Genomic DNA, 23,827 nt, shown 5'->3' with positions numbered 1-23,827 from the left:
GTAACCAAGCTCCGATACTTTGGCCACTTCTCCCAGAAAGAAAACTGAACTAGCAAAGACATGTTCACAGTAACTTGCAATCCCAAGGGTCAGAGTCGGGAACAAAATCACCTTCAGTTAAATCGTTTCAGAATTAACCTGATGACAGTCCAGGCATTGAAACTCCCTGCTTCAGTACCTGTACGAACTGGGGCTGTGGAAGCACGCCTCCGCCCAGCAATATACCTTTTTTTTAATTTCTGCTTAAGTTTCTAACCTATAGTGGATTGAATAAGTTTGGCTCCTAAAGACTCCTGTGTTTGAATGATTGGTACACAGGGAAGGTACTATTAGGAGGTGTGGCTTTGTTGGAGGAAATGTGTCACTGTGGGAGTGGCTTTGTAGTCCTGTGCTTAAGTTACCCCTAGGGCTGAAGAGCCGCCTTTGGATCAAGACATAGAACTCTCAGCTCTTCCTCCAGCATCATGTATGACTGCATGCTGCCGTGCGTCCTGCTATGATGATAATGGACTAAACCTCTGAAACTGTAAGCCAGCCCCAATTAAATGTTTGCTTTTATAAGAGTTGCCTTGGTCATGGTGTCTCTTCACAGCAATGGAAACCTTAAGACATAACCCAAGTTAGCTTTGAACTTGTGATCTTCCTGACTCAGGCTCCAGGTTATCTATAATTACAGATTTTTACCACCATGATGGATTTAACTGAAGAAATAAAATAAACAATTTTCATTTTAATAGAGTCTCAAGTGATGTCTTAGGCTTGTAATCCCAACATTTAAGGCAGACATGGGAGGACCCTGAGCTAGGTCAAAGCCTAGTTATGGACTAGTTATGAGACCATGTCTCAACTCCTTTCATAAAAAAAGGGTCTCAGGTTCCCTATGGGCCACATGATGAACAAATGCTTGTGATACTCAGTTTGGGAAGTGTATGATGATTCCCACTTCTGCTACAGCTTACCAACTGTACTATTTTTATAACAGTGACTACAGGCAAGAAGCAACACTTTGTGGTGAACATTTGGACAAAGCACACTTTTTAAACCAAAGTAAGTCTCTCTCCTCAGGTCCTTTCAGGCTTCCCACCAGTCACCCACACAGCCTCTTATTCTGCATAGCAAGTCCCTTCCTGCTAATAACCACCTTCAGGCAACCCAGACCCTGCATCCAAAGACTGAAATAGCATTTCTAATTGAGCAGAGCCACCACATTTGCTGTGCCACTTGAGGGCCCAGTGCAAGCTTATGTGTGTTGAAATATTTCATCTCTGCAGGGGAAGAGGAGGTCGCCATTAAGACACTCAATCGGTTTTTAAATAGTCTTGTAACTTACTTTAGTTAATGTTAGAAGATGTAGAGCTAAGGACTTATTTAAATGGTCTAGCATGTGGATCTAGTCCTGGGGTTCAAAGTCTAGGAAGGATGGGGAAGAAACATGGGAAACAAAGCAAAAGATTACAGTTTTGGTGCTTAGTGAGCAAACACCATTGCTGTGAACCCATGAGGTCTTGAGTCTGAATCCCCAGCCCTCGAGGAAAAGTCTCTCAAGGCCACATACTTGTGTACACTTAGAGCCTTATCAGGGTGGAGGGGAGAGGGGGTGATGGCTAAATCTTGCTGCCAGCCAGCCCAACTCTAGGTTCAGTGAGAGATCCTACCTCAAGGGAATAAAGTGGAGAGTGACAGATGGGACACTCAATACACACACACACACACACACACAACAGACAGACAGACAGACAGATGGCATCTCTCAGTCTATCTACAAAATACAGAGTTCAAGATCATCCTCAATTACATAGTGAATTTGAGGTCACCTAGGCAATATGAAACTCTCTCTCAAAACACTAGTAAACAAAACAGAACAAAAAAGAACAACAAAAAAGGCAAACAAACAAAAAAAAATCGAATAAAGTTTAAAATGGGAGTTTCACAATCCTTTCCCTACCTAAATCTTTGACTAGAACATGGTCTTTTCCCATATGGAAAAAAACAAACAGTGAAAACATAACACCCAAGGGCTAAAGAGATGGCTCAGCTTGTTAAGAGCACTGGCTGCTCTTCCAGAGGAGCCAGGTTCAAGATCCAGCACTCCTGCGAAGGCTCCTAACTATCTACAGCTCCTGTTCCAGAGGGTCCACCTTCCTCTTCTGGCCTCCGTGGGTACCAGACATGTATCCATACATGTTAAAGAAAAGTCTCAGCACAGGACGCCACTCAGCTCAAACTCCTGCCTGTCTGGGGTCTGTAGATCCAGACAGCTTCTGTAGCCCCTCATGATCCACCCAGTCACAGCTGAGAGGCTGTATGTCCCCATCCCAGCGAACAGAGAATGATGACCGATCATCCACTCTGCCCAACTGGCTCCACAGCAGGGCATTTCAGGTGGCTTTTCTCATCCCTTGCAAGTCCCCGTATCAGTCAGATTGCAGACGAGCTAGCTTGGTGGTGTACATCTGGATGTCAGCACATAGTAGGCTGATGCAGTACTGTGTACTGAAGGCTAGCCTGGGGTATATAGCAAGATGCTGTTTCAAAAAATATACATAAAAAGTAAAACAGCATGATACGTTTTCCCTATTTTTATAGTAAAACAATATTGTCTTTAGTGTCTGGGTGTTTTAGCAAGTGGTAAGTAATGACCTACCATCAAGTGCCCAGGATCCCTGATTTTCCAGTTGACTGCCTCCCCTCCACCTCCTCTACATAGTAAGTTCCACATTAAGGTCTGTTCTCTGGAGCTATTCATTCACTGCATTTATTCACTTGCTTTGTGTGCATGTGTGTATACCTATGTGCCATGGTGTGCATGTGGAGGTCAAAGGGCAACCTGAGAGAGTCTATTCTTTTCTTCCACCACGAGGTCCTGGGGTTTGAATGGGATTTGAATGCAGGTAATCATGCTTGGTACCAAGTGTCTTTACTAACTCACAGGGCTTCGCTATTCTTAATTACCAAATTCTGTTACCAGCTAAGGATGTAACAAAGTTGCAGTTTCCCGTTACCTAACACAAAGGAGGAGGTTCTTTTTCTTGTTTGGGAAGTCCAAGCTGGGGATGGTGGTTCATGCCTGTAAGCCAGCTGAGGTGGAGCCTGAGATGGAGGGTAACAAGCTCAAGGGCAGGCTGCGGGCAACCAGTGAGACCCTGCCTGGAAATAAAGAGGTCCCGGGCAAGCAGATGACAGCGGGCACCGTAGCTTGGCCATTTTCTAGCCCTCCCCAGGGTTAACCATTTGCTGCTGAGAGTTTAAGACACTGGGGCAGTAAGTGCAGCTGGGTGGTGGTGATTGCCAGCCAGGAAGATAATCTGCGTGAATGAGGAGCCCTGCTGCTTGCCGGAGACCTTGAGGGTACTAGTTAGTTACTGTGACTGAGAAGGGATGTTCTAGCATCTGAGATAGGAGAGGATGGTGAAGGAGAGATCTGTCTGTCTTTTTTTCTTTCTTTCTATTTTTCCCACTTTACTGTTTCTTGAAGGAGAAAAGCCAGCTCTTTCTTTGGCCTATCAAGAATGACAGGAAAGATTACAAGAGGTGTGACAGGCATTCCTGAAGTCTCTGTACACTTCTAGTTCCAATCTTCATGTTCACCTTTATCTTGTTTCACTGTCTAATCTAATTTTTACTTTTTTTTAAAAAAAAAAAAGATGAATTATTTATTGTGAATACAGCCTCCATGTGTGCCTACAGGCCAAAAGAGGGCACCAGATCCCATTACAGATGGTTGTGAGCCACCATGTGGTTGCTGGGAATTGAACTCAGGACCTCCAGAACAGTCAGTGCTCTCAACCTCTGAGCCATCTCTCCAGCCCTAATCCCTGTTTTCGTTTTTTTTGGGGGGGGAGGGGGTGAGTGGAGTTTGGGGGTTTTGTTTGTTTGTTTGTTTTTGTTTTGTTTTGTTTTTTTTGAGACAGGGTTTCTCTGTGTAGCCCTGGTGGCTGTCCTGGAACTCACTCTGTAGACCAGGCTGGCCTAACTCAGAAATCCACCTGCCTCTGCCTCCCAAGTGCTGGGATTACAGGCGTGCGCCACCACCGCCTGGCCTAGTCCCTGTTTTCTGCAGCCATGAGAATACATGGGCTTGTGTAACTGAAGGAGAGACGTGCAAAAGAGAGCAGGGACAGATGGTGACTGAACATGCGACAACCAAGTCTGTTCACAGTCAACCTTGTAAGGGCCCGAGGGGTTCCCAGGAGGCTCGCTGGCATTGCAGCACACACAGCTGCCCCGCAGGCTTGATTCTGAACACACAGTGGGCTCAGTCTGCACAGCATATGCCTGCACAGCATGCAAGCTGGCCAGTGCTGCCTGAAACACTGTAGCTTAGCTTTGAGATTATCGTATGGTATGAGTTACATGGGAAAACTCCGCTGTTACAGACACAGATCGGATCGGTGCATTACAGCTGGGTCTCGTGCAGGAGCAGACAGTGCTCTCGCTCGCTCTCTGAGCCTCCTCCTCTCCCAGCCCTCTCTGTGAAATGACACTAAGCATTCTTCTGCCCTTTCCTATTACACATTCATGCAGAGTAGTTTTCTCATCACGTCTAATTACCAAACCAAAATGTTGGTTAACTCTGAAAAGCACTGAAGATGCTCCAGTTCCTACAGCATCTAATATTCAGATAATATTTAATTCTTCATGTAAAATTAAATTGAAATTAGCACACTGGTCTCATTAGTAGGTGAATTTATTCTCATTAATACATGTTGAAATTATATATATATATATACACAATGTTTTATAGGTGCTTCAAATTAAGTCTTTTATGATTTATTATCAGTAAACATTTGATTTATATCCACACTTTATATATAGCCATATTTTATTTGGAGTTGTGTAAAGATTTCTCAGGTAAAAATGCAGTGTGTATGGGAAAGTCTAAACATCCGTACTCCAGTCAATGCGGTCAGTGAAGAAAGGTACGCTCCTAATTCCAGAACAGAAAGCAAGACTATTTAAACTGAACTCAGCATACCTAGAATTTTGGCAAGGACTTAATTATGCCAGACTTGGCTAAGGTCTGTAGCTGCTGGAGAGAGGGGACTGGGTTTCTGGTGTGCACTCACTGAAATAGCCCTGAAGCAAGCAGGGTTCAATATGAGCCCTAACACTCACGTGCTCTCTAGAGAGCTGCTGTCAGCAGTTTGTTCCCTGTAGCCCTGAATCCAGACACAACCTGTCCTGGCTCAGACCTGACTGAGTGCCTGGTGGAGTCAGCCAGCCTCGGGACATGGCGAATGGCAAGAGGCTCTGGAATAGCTGGGGATCTCTGTGGTGAGGAACAAAAACTCTTAAATGGCTTGATCTAGACAGGGCTCTAGTAAGGACAAGATCCGGCCCTTGAGATGATCTCCTTGCTTTCTTGTGACAACAGGATTCTTTCTTTTCTGTTGGTGTCCTGAGGCAGAGTCCTGGATAACCCCAGATGCCCTGAACTCTTGATAAGTACGGTGACCTGCCAGCACCTCCAGTGGGCTGCTGTGTGCCACCACACCTGCATTTCTTCTTCCCCAGCACACACTAGCCTCATGTTCTACCAGTGAGCTAGTCCCCATCTCAGACTTGTTTATGTATTAGGTCAGGGGTTGATTTTTGACCCTGGAAACAGGAACATGAAGGAAACTCATAGTTTTGATATTTAGGGGCTGAGTTGAAATACTGTGTGTGTGTGGGGGGGGTGAGTTTAAATACTCTGTGTGTGTGTGTGTGTATATGTGTGTGTAGCATTTTAAGAAGTTGTAATTTTAGCCAGACCTCTTGGTTCATACCTGTAATCCTGGAAATTAGGAGGCTGAGGCAGGAGAATTGCAGTAGATTTGAGGCCAGCATGGGCTATAGACTGAGACCTTCTTGGAGAGAGAGAGAACTTGAGTGTGATGTTTTAAATTTTTGTTTTGTTTTACTTTTTGGTTTTTTGAGACAGGGTTTCTCTGTGTAGCCCTGGCTGTCCTGGAACTCACTCTGTAGACCAGGCTGGCCTTGAACTCAGAAATCTGCCTGTCTCTGCCTCCCAAGTGCTGGGATTAAAGGCATGTGCCACCACTGGCCGGCATGGTTTAAACTCTTAAAGGAGGCTTATTGACAATATGTCTTTCTGACTGCTGTATATCTGTCTGTCTGTCCATCCATGCAGAGTCCCAGTAGCCCAGGCTCATATGAACTTGCTTTGTAGCTGAGGATGACCTTGAACTCTTGATCTCCCTACTTTTACCTCCTGAGTGCTAAGGTTCCCCCTCTCCCCCCGCCCCACTTCTTCCCTCCTTTGTCTTTTCTTGTTTTAAGGAGTCTCCTGTAGCCCAGGCTGATCTGAACTTGCTGTATTGCTGAGGATGACCTTGGACTCCCGATGTCCCTGCCGTCCTTTTCTAGAAGCTGGAACCTCAGGCATGCACTGCCTCATGGAACTAAATAACTACATTTCTGAATAGGACCAGCCACCAGTGTTTCTCTTAACAATGACTCTTAAAGTTGTTTGATGTCCTCGGGGTTGAACCCAGTGCTTCATACACGCTTACTGAGTCTGTTACGTCTGAGTGATGGCCCTAACCTTAACGTGTCTTCCGATTTTCTAGTCAAGTTCTAGGTAGAAGCATGGAGTCTAAATCAAATCTAAGGGCTTAAAATAATCACTGTATTGAATATGAATAAAGTGAATATTAATTGGATGAAAGTAATCCTGAAGGATCTTGTCTACATAAAGGCCGTCCTCCATCATAATGACAACTGTAATATGACCTATTTTAGTGTTACAAAAATAACCTGGTCATGACATGTGGCCAGTGACAAATGTTCTCTGCCTCTTACAGTGAAAGAAACTCAGGTAAATTTAGGAAGGGCGAGCGCAGCAGTGGTCCCAGCAGTCCTCCCCGATGAAGGGAGAGTGTAGCAGTGGTCCCAGCAGTCCTCCCTGATGAAGGGAGAGTGCAGCAGTGGTCCCAGCAGTCCTCCCTGATGAAGGGAGAGCGCAGCAGTGGTCCCAGCAGTCCTCCCTGATGAAGGGAGAGCGCAGCAGTGGTCCCAGCAGTCCTCCCTGATGAAGGGCGAGCGCAGCAGTGGTCCCAGCAGTCCACCCTGATGAAGGGCGAGCGCAGCAGTGGTCCCAGCAGTCCTCCCCGATGAAGGGCGAGCGCAGCAGTGGTCCCAGCAGTCCACCCCGATGAAGGGCGAGCGCAGCAGTGGTCCCAGCAGTCCTCCCTGATGAAGGGCGAGCGCAGCAGTGGTCCCAGCAGTCCTCCCTGATGAAGGGCGAGCGCAGCAGTGGTCCCAGCAGTCCTCCCTGATGAAGGGAGAGCGCAGCAGTGGTCCCAGCAGTCCACCCCGATGAAGGGAGAGCACAGCAGTGGTCCCAGCAGTCCACCCCGATGAAGGGAGAGCGCAGCAGTGGTCCCAGCAGTCCTCCCTGATGAAGGGGGAGTGCAGCAGTGGTCCCAGCAGTCCTCCCTGATGAAGGGGGAGCGCAGCAGTGGTCCCAGCAGTCCTCCCTGATGAAGGGAGAGCGCAGCAGTGGTCCCAGCAGTCCTCCCTGATGAAGGGAGAGCGCAGCAGTGGTCCCAGCAGTCCACCCTGATGAAGGGAGAGCGCAGCAGTGGTCCCAGCAGTCCTCCCTGATGAAGGGCGAGCGCAGCAGTGGTTCCAGCAGTCCTCCCTGATGCTGCTGCTCTTGGATGCTGATGCTTATACAAGTTGCAGTGACCTCCCCACCATGAAATTATTTTTGTTGCTACTTTGTAACTGCAAGTTTGCTACAGCTATGGACTGTAATGTGTTTTCTTTTTTTGTTGTTGTTTTTTTTTTGTTTTTGTTTTTTTTTTTGTTTTTTTTGGATTTGGTTTTTTTGAGACAGGGTTTCTCTGTGTAGCCCTGGCTGTCCTAGAACTCACTCTAGACCAGGCTGGCCTCGAACTCAGAAATCCGCCTGCCTCTGCCTCCCAGAGTGCTGGGATTACTGGCATGGGCCACCACCGCCCGGCTTGTAATGTGTTTTCTGATGCTCTTAGGTGACACCTATGAAAGGGTCATTCAACCCCAAAGGGGTTGAGGGTCACTGCCGTAGGGTATACAGTACTGGTCTTGTTACCAGAATAGGCGTGGTCACAATCTTTCCCCCTACTGCCTCGGTTTCTTTTTTGTTTGTTTGTGTTTTGTTTTTTTAAATGGTCATGTAGCTCAGGCTGGCCTTGAACTCCTGTTCCTCCCAATTCTATCTGCTGAGTCCTGGGATTATATGCATAGCCACACGCCTGATTTGTCTGGTTTTTAATCTGTCACTTATTTTGGTCCTGAAGTCTATTGCAGATGGAATGAGACTTCATCATAAAGAATGTCTTTTCCTTACGGAAGTGGTGGGTGATGACAGGATTCTTTCCTTTCTTTTTTGGCATGTTGAGGCAGAGTCCTAGGTAACCCCAGCTGTTCTTGAACTCTTCCCAGCAGACGCCATCCCACGTAGCAGATGGTATCAGCTGCTCCACCCCAGACATGGTGAGCCTGATTTCTGCAGAAAGGGCAGTCAGGCTCCTTAGCTGTAAATAGGTCATTAAGACTCAATTTGCTAAGACCGAAGGCTCTGGGTTCCCGGGGGAAATAACCCCACAGGACTGTGATGTCTGTACCTTGACATGTGGCTGGAGGAGAGGACAAAGCGGCCCAGAGAAGAACACTGTGGTAACAACAAGCTAAGAGACCTAGATGTGGGACTCTGCTGTGACCTTGTCTGGCTGAATATTCAGGAAGATCAGAAGCCAACCTTGGTGCAGGAAGTAGCCAGGAGCTGGAGGCCAGCTGGGCTGGAGACTCTGTCTCAAAAGGAAAAAAATATTGAAGCGAAGGCTGTAGCCCTTACAGCAAAAGTGTAAAACAGTGTGTGAATTCAACAACTATTCCCTTGCACCAGAATACGATATGGCTTTGCCAACAGGATATTACGTGGCAAGAAACACAGCTTCCGGGGTGGTGTTGGGCTGACAACAGAGGAAACAGAAAGGTAAAGGAAGTGAGACGCTCTTCCGGCTTGCTCATGGTTTGGCCAAATGAATTTCGGGGCTGGGATCTGTTGTGTGGAGAAGTCCGTCCATGCGAGGGATGCATTGTAGAGTGACCATGAACCCATGGGTTTCCTGCAGTTCTCTCCGTGTGACCTAGAAACTGCTGCGTCCTAAGCTTCCTTGTTGGAAGGCCAGGAGTGCAGATTCCCCGGAGGGAGATCCGGCTATCTGTTTAACCAGCCCTTTAGGGAAGAAATATAAATTTCTACCCAAATTGAGGCCTTTTTCCTGAGGACCTCATGGGAACTGGGTCTGGAAACTGTGGCCTGTAGGAAGGCTGGAGAAGGAGGCTTACAATTCTGGGGCCAATCTAGTTTGCATGGTAAGGCCCTGGCTCGAAGCAGCAGCAGCAGAGACCAACACAAACACGCTAAAGATTTAGAGGTGTGGTTCAGACAGCAGAACGTTTGCCTCTTGCCTCGAGTGTAAACTAAACAGGGTGTGGCTACACCTGCCTGCCATCCCAGGGCCTAAGAGGTAGAGGCAGGTGAATCAGAAAGTCAAGGCCATCCTTGCTACATAGCAAGGTAGAGAAGAAGCCTGGACTATTCGAGACCCTGGCTCAAAACAAATAAAAAATGCACAGACTTCAGGGCGCAAAATCTTTCCACCAGAGGTGACAGTTCTGAGTGACAGAGGGTGTGCGGGGGAGGAAGCCGGGAGCCCGGCCACGATCCCTTGCTGTTAGGTTGGATTTTAAATGCTGCTGTGATGAGCAGAGTGCCCAAGGAGCTTCTGATCGATGTGCATTAGACAGAGCGGATGCGGCAGACGCACAATTGAAAGTGTGATGATGAAATTACATTCTCTGACTCATGCTTTATTGTCAATAGGCCTGAGGACATGGTCTCAATTAAAAATGGCTTCATATCTGTTCTCCGGGTCTGAAAATCCGCAGAGGCTAGGGGCCACACCCCCTCCCTCCCTCCCTCTCTCCCATTTCCTTCTCTTTTTTTCTTCCCTCCTCCTCCTTCTCTCTGTGTCTCTTTCTGGCTCTGTCTCATATAACCCAGGCTGGCCTTGAACTCACTGTGTAACCAAGAGCGACCTTGACCTTCTGAGGCCTGTTTCTGTAGGAGGCTTAGGCACTGCCCACCTACTTTGTTCTTAGTTTTGTTTGTTCAGGGAACTACTGATCTAACCTCAGGCTTCGGGTGTGTAAGGCAAGCACTCTACCAAGACCAGAGTTCCATCCCAGCCATCCCTGGGCGGTTTACAAGTCAGCTTCTCCTAGCAGATGTCCTGTTACTTTCTTCAAGGACACAGCAGAAGCATTCAAGTTTTTAAACACTGCCAGTAATCTTTGTTGGCCAGTTCTAATTGGTAGCAAAAGAACAAATGTTTCCAGGATCGTTAATCAACAACCAAAATTGGGGGGGGGGGGAGATGCTCTCTGTTATTTGAACCTGGAATGGAACAAAACAGCCAGCTGCAGAGTTCTTTGTCTTCTGTTCCCAAGTAAACAAATAACCTAGAGATCAGAATACATTACTCTGGCTTGTTTCATTCAAAGCTCTTCTGATGCTTAGTTGTGTGGGGTTTCCTCGCACCAACAACTCAGTCTCCGGCTCTCCAGATGCCAGCTGGACATCCTACAATCCCATTCGATTCCGTTGCTACCCAGAGAAAGTGTCAGAAGCCACGGTCTGAAGAGCTCAGTTCCATAAGACTCAAAAAAAAAAAAAAAAAGTGTTAGGAGAGGCAGGTGGGGTAATTGGAAAGGTGGGTGGGTGGCTCAGAGGTTAAGAGCACTGGCTGCTCTTCAAGAGAACTGGTGTCCGATTTCTAGAATCACAACCATCTGTAACATCACACCCCGGAAATAACTCATGTCCGTCTTCTAGTCTATGTGGGCATTATACAAGCATGGTACATACATAGACACACACTCAGGCAAAATACCCATGCTCATAAAATAAATACTGTAAAGTACCTGGGACATTGGTAAGATAACTCAGTGGGTAAAGGCACTTGGTGTCTACCCTGATGGCTTGAATTTGATCCCTGGACCCCACACAGTGAAGAGAGAGCCAACTCCCACAGGCAATCCTCAGACTGTATGTCTGTGGCACGTGAGTGCCCCCTGCCCTGCCCCCAACACAAGTGAACTAAATGTAAAAGGGAAAGAAAGAAAAGCGTCGAGTACTCAGCCTATCCACACTTCTGTCCACGTGGCTGTGAAGACCAAGCGTCCTTCTCTCCTTGCAGCTCTGCCGGCCTTTGTTCCCATGTCCGACTGCTAGGCTGACTCACAGAACTGGAGATGGCCATCTGCTGCTAGAACTTTTTATTGGGAAAGGTTTGAGTCAGGAGTGGCCAGGAGGGGATGTGTGTACACCATAGCTGAGGGTTGGCAAGGCAGAGACCTTGTCTGTGCTCTGGGCTTCCCAACCGAGAATTGAACTGAATTCCATCCGAAGGAGTTTAAGTGGAGGCTTCCTGCATAGCCACAGGTTGGTAAGTCATTCATCTTTGGTGACCAACTCTGCTCTCTCCACTGGTCCGGGAGTTTTGGCTGAGGGTACCAACCCATCTGAGGATAGAAATGACCTTCAATCTGAAGCTCTAGGCTAAGAACTTGGATGAACAACCAAATTCTGTATGTCTTCACAGGGTGGCGGTCAGTAATGCACCCTATGAATGATGAGTTCACTGGGGCAGAGGTGACAAGCTGGAGGAACAGCACACATCAGCAGACACCTGCTCTGGCTCCACTGCAGCAGCTGGGGTGGCACACTCTGTGCAGTCTGTGTAACAGGCCCCCAGGCCTTAGCACCACTGACTCCACGATGGAAGTACCATTGAGGCTGTAAATCTCAGCAGGCAGACAGCACCACCAGCCAGAACAAAAACAAGGACCTGATCCATCAAAGCCCACAGTTCTGGGAAAGTCTCTACATGTACTAAGCTTGCTTTTGGCTTCTGTAGGTCCACGTTTGGCTAACTGTTCTTGCTAACTAAGGTAGGTCAGCCCAGGATATCAGTTTTGTACTTAAATGATCACTCTAAGAAAGGCTTGGGACTGCATACACGGTGATTCTGAACATCCGGTCATCTAATAAAGACGTTCTATTGGCTTAAACCCTGTGTCTAAGTAGTCCGTTGTCTCTGGTGGCTCCCACAACAGTCTGTCTGGCATACTCTTTTTTAAAACATTTGTGTGTGTATGTGAGAGAGAGAGAGAGAGAGAGAGAGAGAGAGAGAGAGAGAGAGAGAGAGCGCTGTGTGCATGCGCCCACATGCGCTCATTTAGAGGTCGGAGAAAAACACCAAGGAGTCAGTTCTCACCTTTTTCCCCTCTAGAACTTCATGGTTTGAGTTTCTCGTGCCTATAGAGGTGCTGTCTGCCATCTTTACTTGGCAGAGATCCACCTCAGGTAGCCAGAGCTGGTGAGGCAGCAGGTACATTTACCCACTGGCCATCTGGCTGGCCTTTGACACACTGCCGATCTGGATCAATTGACCTTAGATAATGTTGACTTTAGTAACAACCACGTCCATGACCTGAGTCCACATCCGCTTTACATCATAATCACAGAGGGGGGGAAAGGTCAGAGGAGCAGACAGTCACTCAAAGAACAGAATCTGGATCTCTTCCCACACACCTCAGCTCCGGGCTCCCGAGGCAGAAACCTGGAATCCATGTTACCACAGTGATCTGAGAGCTCACCACTTGCTCTGGCAAGATGGTCCTTGCTGCTTGTTCAAAAGGCTCTGGAACGGAATGCGACTGGTGAAAGTCAGGCCTGGAACAGAAAGAGCAGAGCTTCATTACCTGAAGTAGCACGCGCCCACATTCTTCCCACAGCAACACTCCTTAAACAAAGCAAGCGCGGGGGCGTTATGCAAGGGGTCCACAAGTCTTAGAAAGTACTTCATGATAGGCTCATTCCCGCGCATGCTCCCAAAGGTCAGAGTCCATCCAGGGAAGGTCACTGGACACTTTTTTTTTTTTGGATCTTAGTTTAAGGTCTAGCGCAGATATTTGAAAAATTATCCTGGCAGAAAGGAGCACTTTGGGGAATGCCCAGTTCACATCATAAAGATGGTGGACAGGGCGCACACAAATGGAGAAAGGAGAGGTCATGTCTAGATGGGAGAAAGAGAAGTCACGTCGAAGGTGTATTTCTGAAAGACTCTCGCCTTAAAGGTGCCTGTCTCATGCAACTGCTAATAAATCTCCGACTGGGACTCATTCCTCATTCTTAAGGGGTTCAGGATAGAGGTCATTCTTCTGAAGCAACTTACCAGTAGAGGGGACGGCCTAGTGCCTTCATGCTTAACTGAATGTGACTTCTTTTAAATTACACTTATTTGTTTATTTATTTATTTTGGTTTTTTGAGACAGGGTTTCTCTGTGTAGCCCTGGCTGTCCTGGAACTCACTCTGTAGACCAGGCTGGCCTCTAACTCAGAAATCCACCTGCCTCTGCCTCCCAAGTGCTGGGATTACAGGCGTGTGCCACCACTGCCTGGCTTATTTACTTCTTTATATGTGGGCCTGCGTGCTGCGGCGCATGCGTGGAAGTCAGAGGCCGCTTTTGGGAGTTTGTTTTCTCCTTCTGAAATGTGGGTCCTTCCTGTGACTGAACTCAGGCGGTGAAGCTTGGCAGAGGGTGCCTTCACCCGGAGCCATCTCGGCCCTAAGGTGATTGGGCTTTCTTTTCTTTCTTTCTTTCTTTCTTTCTTTCTTTCTTTCTTTCTTTCTTTCTTTCTTTCTTTCTTTCTTTCTTTCTTTCTTTCTTTCTTTCTTTCTTTCAAAAGATTTATTTATTTTATGTAAATGCACTGTAGTTGTTTTCAGACACACCAGAAGAGGGCATCAGATCCCATTGCAGATGGTTGTGAGCCACCATTGGTTGCTGGGATTTGAACTCAGGACCTCCGGAAGAGCAGTCAATGCTCTTAACTGCTGAGCCATCTCACCAGGCCCTGATTAGGCTTTCTTGCTGCCTTAATTTCTACACTGGCCTGTTCTTGTTAGATCTAGTTCCCTGGGGAGAGACCTTCCATACAACGTTTTAAAGGGCTCACTCTTGAGTTTCTCTTTGCAGGCATTTCTGATGCAAGCTAGAGCAAATATATATATATATAATCTCCTGAGCTTTTGATACCGTTTAGCCACTGTAACCTTAAGCGTAGTTTGTTCTTTCAGTTTTGCTAGATGGCTGAGGTCTCCGTGTCTCATGTCACCTCCATTTAGCTCCTGTCATCTGGAAAATCCAACACAGCTCTTTGAAATAAGAGTGGACCCACTGTGTTTTAAAATCCATTTTTAACTCCCTCCCCTTTCCTGTTCTGCTTCTATCCACCTGTGTAAGTTTTCTCAGGGGCTGAGGAGGGAGCTCGGTTGGTCGAGCGCCTGACTCAACATATAGGAGGGCGTGGTCCTCAGCACCTATCATCTGGGCAGGGAGGACATAGAGGACACACCTACACTCCAACACTTGGGAAGTGGAGCCAAAAAGGTCAGAAGTTCAAGATTACTCTCCGCCATGTAGCACGTTGGGGGCTAGCCTAGGCTGGAGATCCTATCTCAAGAAAGGAAAAGAAAAAAACAAAACCCACAAAACCAGAGCTATGTTAAATCTTCCCGGGACAGCTGGCGTGGCTGTAAACACCATTTGTCAAGTTCTTTCCAGGCAGCATGCCTTTAGATGGCATTGTGTTTTCCTATGGGCACAGGTGGCCTCGCCGACGTCACTGTCCTAGCAGTTGGCTGTGTGAGATTTGCTCTGCCCTTCTTTAGATGTGAAGCCTCCAAGACTCGGGCTGTGCAGTGTGTGTCTTCTATACAAGCTGAACTATAAGCAGATCTAACGCTTCCTCAGGCCAACCTTTCTACCTTATCTTGCTCTTTTTGCCTCCGCTGTGTCTTCCTCAGTGTGTGATGCAGCAAATTTACAGAGAGGCAGACAGATGTGCATGCAAGCAGCCGGTTAGTTTCTCCAGCCCAGCCTGATGACTTAGTTGCAAGGTCACTCATTATTTACATTTTTTAAAAAAAGTCTTGGAACAATGAGATACCATATCCAGTGTTACTTCCAGCCTCCGACTTCCCTCTTACCCCCTACACATCCTCCACCCTGCACTTTTTCTTCTTCTGATAACGAGGTCAGTGTTTCCCGTGTGTATACAGGTGTGGGGCTATCCCCAGGAGCCCAGGAATCCTACCAGTGACACGTTCCCCAGACACAATGGCTCCCTCCTCCAGCCACTGTCAGCTACCAGTAGCCCCTCACTAAGAGTGGGGCTCGAATAGGATCTCCCCCACCGCAGCCGTGCCAGGATTTCCACTGCTTGACCTCGGGCGGGCCTTGTGCAGGTAGCCAGAGCTGCCGAGAGCTCAGTAGTGTGAGACGGCCATACTGTGTCTGGAAGACAGCATTCACAATGCCCACCCCACTCCTCTACTCTTCATTCTTTTGGCTCCTGCCTCCTCCTCCTCTTCTGCTTTTACTTCATGTCCCCAAATCATGGCTGGGGAGGGTCTTCTCTTATTATTTTTAAGTCCCTCCTCTGATGCCCCTACAGTGTTCAGCTGGTATTTCCATGGTTATTTACTACCTGGAGTAGTCTAAGGACCTCTCTTTCTTATTTAATTTCACATATATGTGTATATATATATGTATATATGAATATACATATGAAAATAAATAAATTCCGGGCAGTGGTGGTGCACACCTTTAATCCTAGCACTTGGGAGGCAGAGGCAGGCGGATTTCTGAGTTCGAGGCCAGCCTGGTCTACAGAGTGAGTTCTAGGACAGCCAGGGCTACACAGAGAAACCCTGTCTCGAAAAACAAAAAACAAAAAAACAAAAATAAATAAATATGTACACATATGTCTATATCAATTAATGCCCATTCTTGTCTTAATTCCAGAACTGAACAGGAATTCTGTCACATCAATGTATAACCAGCTGGCCCTTTATCCGAATCAGCTGTGGAACTGCTCTTGTCAGCACACCATAGGGGGCTTTTGGCTTGCGTGATATCTGAGTGATTAGCTCCAAGCAGTCCTGAATTAGGGACTATGTCGTCTAACATGTACAAGAGAATGTTCCAGAGAATGGCAAGTGTCTGGCAGTGCTTTACAGTTAGGGGCTGACTGAGCCTGGCTTTGTAACATTTGCCTACTCCGTGGCCATTTTCCTTCAGAAGGTTGGGAACCTGCCCGAGGTCTCGATTGTCAGTGACCACCCCATAGTATAATAGACCCATTTCTAGGAGGGATGGGACACTTAGGAATATATAGAACTGTTTTAGGGACTGTTTCAGAGTGTGAAGACTTGGAGTCAAGGTCCAGCTTTGCAGAAGCTGATCTTGCTGTGAGTTTGAGGCCAGTCCTATCTACACAGTGAGTCCAGGCCAGCCAAGGCTACACAACGAGACCCCATTAGAAAAAGACCCAAACAGCAAAAGGAAGTGTAAGTGACTCTGCACTTGGTTCTAAATGAGATAGTAGTCTCTATCATGCCCCTCCCCCCATGGCTCAGGGGTCTCTTCAGAAGAGTTGGGGGAGGGGGGAGACTGTAAGAGCCAGAAGTGGTGGACGACATCATGAAAACAGCGTTTTCCCATACACAACAGGACTGGTGAACACATGAACTCACAGAGATACACAGCACACACAAGCCCTGCAAGAGTTCAGCCTGAATAAAATCCCAGTGCAGAGGATATGAGCACAAAGCCCCACCCCTGGCCAAGCCGGCATTTGAGATTGGTGGATAGCTGCTGGGTGGGGGTGGGGGCGGGGAAAGCCTGTTCAAAACTGGAATACTGGCTGCATGGAGGAATTGGAGGGAGGAAAAAGAAAGGGGAAATTATGTAATTGTGTTTAAATTTTAAAAATTATAAACATTTGGCTCTAATATTCAGCAAAGTTCAGTATTTTAAGGTTCTTGTTCAAGAAGTAGAGGTGGTGGGCATCTTTGGGGTGCACGCTTAGTTAAAGGTAATGGAGCGTATCTTCAAATGCACCAAGTGGGAGCGGAGAGACGGCTCAGGGTTTAGAGCATTGCTGCTCTTCTCCTGAACCCAGGGTCAATTCCCAGCACCCACCCACATGGTGAAGCACAGTAATCTAGCTCTGGGGATCTGATGTGACGCCCTCTCTGGCCTCCAAGGGAAACAAGCAGACATGGTGCACAGACATACATGACACAACCACATTAAATAAAGAAGAAACCGGGAGGTGGTGGCGCACGCCTGAAATCCCTGCACTTGGGAGGCAGAGGCAGGCAGATTTCTGAGTTAAGAGGCCAGCTTGGTCTACAGAGTGAGTTCCAGGACAGCCAGGGCTACACAGAGAAACCCTGTCTCAAAAAACCAAAACCAAATAAATAAATAAATAAATAATAATTAAATAATTAAATAAATGAACCTTTTTTTTTTTAAATACAGTGTAAAATGGCAGCAGGAACATTTTGAGGACTAAAGTCTCAGGTTGTGCACAGCTTTCATAAAAGATTTAGTTCGGAAAAAATAGTACGGGACGCTTCGAAGGTACATTGTTATGAGAATGTGATTCACTCAGCTAACGATTCTGTGAGACGCCGCCCCAGGCCAGTTACTTCTTTCTCTGCGACATTGTCTTAGTTCAAAATGAAGGATGACGTTTGGACTAGAGTCTGTCAAACACAGCAGACAATGACACTGATTATAATTTGGAAAAGAAGGGGCGCCCCTCCCCCATAGTTGCTCCACTCCCATCCCCCACCCAGCCTGGTGGGATTTCCAGCTCACCTGGCCAGGACTGTTCACTGCGTGGAGAGCCTGCCTCTTGTCATTTGAATGGATGTTTTAAATACTAGGAGTTCAGGTGACTCATCATTTCTTCAGAGTGCGACATTAAATAATGCTGTTCTGCAAGCCAAAGAAGTGCGCCCCAGGAATCCTAGCTCTTGGGGTGACAGACGGAAGGACCAGTAGTTCAATGCCAATTCTACTAGAGAATTCAAAACCAGCCTGGACACACTAGACCCTATCTCAAAGAAACAAAAAAGAACGGGAGGAAGGGAGAGAAGGAGGAAGCAGGAGGGAAGGAAAAAAGAAAATAGAAAGTATATATACAACGCCTGAAAAAAATTAACTTCCTGAAGTGGGTGTCTCAGGATGGCCTTGAACTCCTGGGCTCAAGCAATCCCCAGCTTTCTGTGTGCTATGCAGGCCGGCTTAGAAGGGGCAGCGGACCTGCTTCCAACCTTCAAGAACTGGGACTAATTACCGTGCTGATGACACCATACCAGGCTTGGTTTAGTTAGTGAATGCCTTAACTAACTTAAAAGAGGAGCCTGCTTTGAGAAGTTTGGGTCAATCAACTATCCAGGCGTTGGCCTCCTTGTTGGCCTCACAGAGGCAGAGTGGGCTGAATAAAGGGTACCTACCTCCTCCTTCTCTATCCCAAAGCAACCCGTTCTCTTGACAGATTATCAAACTGTGGATGAGGAACTGTTTCAGACTCTGGAGAAACCAACCATTCATCCCTGTGATCGTACAGATGAACATTTCCACCAGGCGTGGCCGGCGTGGGTGCTGGGGGCTGTTTTAGCGGTAAAGGCGCTAAACTAAACTATCTCAGCACGAATACCGTCAAACATGGGTTTTTCTAGGCTACTCTCTCGGCCTTTATTTAGTGTCTATGCAAGCCCACCAGCTATTTGGACATCCCAACTTCTTTAAGGCAAAAAAAGCTAAAATTCCTCCCTTCCTTCACCACTCAGCCCGAAGGAACGGATGGACGAGGAGCTCACTCCCATCTCCTTCCAGGTAGTTGCCTTCCATGCTTGGCCTCTGCACAGGCAGGCAGCTCTAGGCTCGGGGCGGGACCAGGTCGCCCACCCGGGCCTCCGGGTCGCCGCCCGCAGGCGCCCAGAGCTCACGGGTGACGCGACTCCCGCGCTTCCTGCTCCGCGGCGGAGCCTCCTCCGCGCCGTGACGTGCCAGGCTGTGACCAAATATGTCCCTTTCCCCTCCCTCGCCGGCCCCATCGCCCGCAGGCCGCCCCGAGCCTCGGGGCTGCCACTTGGACATCCGTCTGTCCGGGTGTCGCGGGCCATCCTCCCGCGCAGCGTCCCCGGCGCGATGCCCTTCAGGAAAGGTAGGGCGTCCCCGGGGTCTCCTCTCCAGCGGCGGTGACCCTGGTCCCCTCGGGGGTCCCGCCTTGCCTCCTTCCCTGCCGCGCGTTACGCCCCCTCGCTCTGCCCTCCAGCCTTTGCGCGGTCCCCGGTCCCCCGCAGCCTGGTAGCGTCCGCGGCTGCACCACGTGGACGCGGGAACCCGGGCTGGGCTGGGAGGCGGGGAGCGCAGCGCTCGCCGCCGCACTTCTAGCGAACCCCAGGATCCTATTGCGTCCCGGCCCCTGGATGCCGAGCTTAGGATCTCGGGGTTTCTTTCTGGGGAAACTTGTGTCATTCTGATGTCCGGACCTCGGCAGCGTGAGGCGGCCAGGACGGAGACTGCAGGGGGGAGGAGGCCGTGTCGCGCGTGCCAGGCAGGGCTTATGTTAGCCCTGCCTCTGCGTTGTCACCCTGGGGAAGTCATTTTTACTCTGCACTTTTCAGTTTCCTGCTCAGCAAAATGGGCACAGGAAGAGAGCCGGCTGTGGGAGGACCGGCGGGGCGGAGAAAGAAGCAAACTGGTGCTCCTCTTAGGTCGGCCTGGCAAGACCGTAGGCAGTGCCCGTCTAGGCGGTGCAGGCTCTGCCCACGGCCACTGCTGCGTCCACGCTCCTTCGCCTTGGCATTCGGCCCTGCAGGCCAGTAGATTCCCATGGCGCCCTGCGGGGTCCCATTTTACAGGCAGGGTTATGGAGGACCCACCCGGGTGACTCTCCAAGTCACTGCTTAGATCTGGGCTGAGCCCGTGATGCTCAGGCCAAAGCCTTGGAATGAGTGGGAGCAGAAGTGGAGATTGGCCGGGGAACTTTGAAACCTGGACTATCTGACCTCTGCGTTTTTGTTTCTGTTAAGAGGAACATTGAAGAGACCCAAGGCTCAGCCGGGCTCAGGGGCTGGCACGTGCCTCTAATGCCAGAGCTTTCGTAGGTGGGGAAAGGGATGGAGGCGGGAAGATCAGAAGTTTAAGGCCTTCCTAAACTACAAAGCAAGTGGGAGGCCCCTGGGACTGCTTGAGACCTTGCTCTAGACAAACAAAAACTGCCTAAGGCTCTCCCTCGGGGGCCTACAGACACGTGGGTGGACTCAGAGCCAGCCGACTCTCCAGGTGCTGCGCGGAGCGCAGCTCTCTCAGCTGCTTCCATAATTGAGGTGACTGGGCAGGTTACCTCTGCGGTTGCTGGGAGGCTGGAGTGGCCTTTGTCCCTCGGTCGCTAGCACAGAGTGCTAAGGTACCAGTCCCGGCTCGGGCTGGGAAGAGAACTAGCTGATACTCCTGTGCTGCTGGAGATAGGGAAATGGGGGGTGGGGTGGGCATCGGTCAAAGAGCAGGGCTGAGCAGGCCTGATAACTTCTCTCAGCTGTGATGGGTAAGCAAGCCCACAGCCACTCTCCTCAGGGTCTCTGTTGACTCGCATACTGTGGTCACTTCGTTCCTGGACTGTCTTTCTTGAGGGTGTCAGAGACCTCATCTCACCTCATTAACTGTGAAGGGTAATTGATCACTCTCCCCCTTCCTTCTCTCTCCCCTCCCCCTACCTCTCCCCACTCTCACTCTATATCCCCTCCCCCTACCTGCCACCCCCCCCACCCCCCCCCCCCCACCCCCGTCTCTCCCTACCTCTCATATTTATGACCTTGCAGTCTCTGGTGGACAAATTGAAAAAAGACAAAGATGTCTGTCAGTCATCCCAGTGTTCAGGGGATGTCTGAAATAATTAGGCTGTTCAATTAGGTTTTTTGGAGTGGGCTGGGGTAAGTTGAGACAGGGTCTTCTTATATAGTCCTGACTGGCCAGGAACTCAATATGTAGACCAGGATGACATCAAACTCACAAGAGATCTACCTGCTTCTGCCTCCCGAGGGCTGGGATTAAAGGTGTGTGCCACCACACTTGACTCTCAACTATTTTTGAATAAGATTTTACGTCATTGCTTATTGTGGTGACACATTCTCATTATGCATTTGGGAGGTCAATGCAGGACATTCAAAACTTTAAAGACAGTATAGCATAGAGCTCAAGCTGGCTCACAATGGATACACATCAGAAGCTGGCCCGAACTCCCAGTCCGCCCATCTCCCACGCCCTGGGATTGCAGGCACGCACCTTTATCCCAGCATGTAGTTTATTTAATTTTAAAAAGAATTTCCTTCTTGTGTGCGTTATTAGATGATAAAGATGATGTCTGTGAACTACCAACCAAGTGAGTCTGCCCTTTTGTTCCTTGTTTTAATCTGAAGAAGCATTGCCTAACTGTGAGTAAGCTTTCCTAGCCCAGGGGTACTTTCTGAAGGTCCCAGTGTGTGAGAAACTGCTTGGAGGCAGGGCTGTCTTGATCTCCAGATGCTCTGACTTGAGTCAAGGTATAGACCCTGGTGAGCTTGGAGTCTGAGGTGGAACTTCCTTGCCTGCTAACTTGTCAACTTGTTTATTTATTTACTTAGTTATTAGGTGTGAGTATGAATGTGTGTGTGAGTGTATGTGTATGTGTGTATGTGTGTGAGTATGTTAGTGTATGTGTGTGTGAGTGTATGTGTGTGAGTGTGTGTATGTGTGAGTGTATGTGTGTGAGTGTATGTGTGTGAGTGTATGTGTGTGAGTGTATGTGTGTGTGTGAGTGTGTGAATGTATGTGTATATGTGGGTGTGTGTGAGTGTGAGTGTGTGTATGTGTGTGTGCACACATACCATGGCACACATGCAGAAGTCACTTCAGGAATCAGTTCTTCCTTTGCACCATGTGGGTCCTGAGGGATGAACTCGGTTATCGGGTATCAGGTCTGGCTGTAAGCATCCTTACCCACTGAGCCATCTCACTGCTGCTGAGTAGGAAAAGCTTTTTTTAAAAAAGGATGTATTTATTTATTATTATATGTAAGTACGCTGTAGCTGCCTTCAGACACTCCAGAAGAGGGAGTCAGATCTCATTATGGGTGGTTGTGAGCCACCATGTGGTTGCTGGGATTTGAACTCAAGACCTTTGGAAGAGTAGTCAGTGCTCTTAACCCCTGAACCATCTCACCAGCCCTGAAGTTGTAAACTCTTAGCACTAATGCAGCAAGTAGGAATTGCTGGGACCTCTGGTCTGACTTATGCAGGTGTCCTGATTAACCATTCTCTGAAACTGCATGTAGGTGGCATGGTCAGTTATGAAAGGGACCTCTCCATCCCATCCCAGCCCTGGCACAGGTAGGAGATGCATATGTGTGCCATTAAGTAGAGAAGGCTCCTTCAGTGGGTCAGATGGAGGAGGCTTTCCTAGGGAACCAAAGGTCAGAAAGGGTCAAAACCCATCCTTTGATATAGTTCTATGACTTTGATTTTTAATTACTTATTATTATTGTGTACTCATGAGTGTGAGCGCAGTTAAGGTCAGAGGACTGTTGTGGAGACTGCTCTCCTCCTGTGGGTTCCAGTATCTAGCTCAGGTCTTCAAGCTTGTGTGGTAAGAGCCTTTACCTGTCGAGCATTATCTCCAGCCCTCTCTTTATGCCTTGACAATCACTCAGAAGGTCTGGGACCAGACCTGTCAGGGGCTTGGAAGAAACATGTCTCAGGCAAGCTGAGAAGCGAAGAGGTTCACTAAAAAGTCTTCTCTGGAAGATTGGGTAGAATTTAGGAAAACCCTGGCAGTTAGTGAGAATGCTGTGTATTCTGAGGCCCAAGATGCTGGGGGGGGGGGGTAGAGTAGCTGTCTGACCTCGAGTGGAGAATACAGGCAGCATCTGGGATACAGGGAGGGCGCTGAGAGGCACTGTTTACCTTGCTGTTTTCATAGCATTGGCAGCTCTAGAGCCAGGAGCTGGAAGGTATTGCCCACACAGGCTAACCTGCCTAGCTACAGTGTAAGGTAGATTGCCCTGTGATGGACAGTGGATTTGTTGGGATCACAGATACCAGCCTTAGGTGCTTCACCTGCAGGGAACACTCAATGACATCGCCTGAATTTCATTAGGACAAAGTTGAGCGACTTCATGCCAAGTCACCCATTCATCTTTGAAACGGTGTGCCAGCACTTTGCAGATAGTAGGTAAACAGATAGACATGGGGTTCCCTCCTGGGAGCTCACCTCCTATGCTGTCCAGAAAGTGCCAAGAGCAGAAGGTCAGAGGTTAGCACAGGGTGTGAAGCTGACGCTGCTGGCAGAGTTCATGCAGAGCACACACTAGGCTCTGGGCCCAATCTCCAGCGCTGTATAAACTGTGTGTGTGGTGGTACATACCTGCAATCCCAGCACTGGGCAGGGAGAGGCGTCATACAAGATCATCCTTGTCTACATAGCAAGTTCAAGGCCTGAGACCCTATGGAAGGAAGAGGAGGAGGAGGAGGAAGACTCTGAACCCAAGTTAAGGTGTGTGGTAAGACATGTCTATACTCCCAATATTCAGGAGGCTGAGGCTGGCGAATCTGTGAACTAACTCCAGGCCAACCTGGTTACATAGTAAGACCATGTCTCATGAAATCAAAACCATGTGCACGGTGGTGCAGTCCTACAGTTCTGACCCTTGGGAGGCAGAAGCAGGATTTCAGTGAGTTTGAGGCCAGCCTCAATTACATGAGACCCTGTCTCAAAACAAACAACCAAGCAACCAAACAGCCTAGCAACAGTCTTCTGTCTTTCTCTATTCTCTTTAATACTAGCTCTAATTAAAAACAAAAAACAAGCT

The 23,827-nt window shown here is 48.5% G+C and overlaps 1 protein-coding gene and 1 long non-coding RNA gene across 5 annotated transcripts in view; one reads left to right on the top strand and one right to left on the bottom strand.

Annotated features, from left to right (window-relative positions):
• Positions 1-10,431: 10,431 nt before the first annotated feature.
• On the bottom strand, positions 10,432-19,009 carry LOC127665243 (uncharacterized). Of its 4 annotated transcripts, none has more exons than XR_007973337.1 (4): positions 17,791-19,009; positions 12,650-12,790; positions 11,191-11,577; positions 10,432-10,713 (listed from the first exon to the last, which is right to left on the bottom strand). It is a non-coding gene; the product is annotated as an uncharacterized LOC127665243 (long non-coding RNA). The 4 variants fall into 4 exon arrangements; XR_007973339.1 differs by having other exon boundaries at positions 10,432-11,327; positions 11,411-11,577; XR_007973338.1 differs by having other exon boundaries at positions 10,432-11,577; positions 17,791-17,910; positions 18,432-19,009.
• Pfkfb3 (6-phosphofructo-2-kinase/fructose-2,6-biphosphatase 3) overlaps positions 18,922-23,827 on the top strand; it is an 89,983-nt gene continuing 85,077 nt past the window's right edge. Inside the window, exon 1 of the mRNA XM_052157686.1 lies at positions 18,922-19,144. Within this exon, the coding sequence (XP_052013646.1) occupies positions 19,129-19,144 (16 nt within the window). The 5' untranslated portion in view covers positions 18,922-19,128. The remainder of the gene's footprint in view (positions 19,145-23,827) is intronic.

This window comes from Apodemus sylvaticus, chromosome 14 (genome assembly GCF_947179515.1).
Source record: "Apodemus sylvaticus chromosome 14, mApoSyl1.1, whole genome shotgun sequence".
NCBI lineage: Eukaryota > Metazoa > Chordata > Mammalia > Rodentia > Muridae > Apodemus > Apodemus sylvaticus.
Note: the sequence above shows the minus strand (reverse complement) of the source record. Positions and strands in the feature narration are given on the sequence as shown.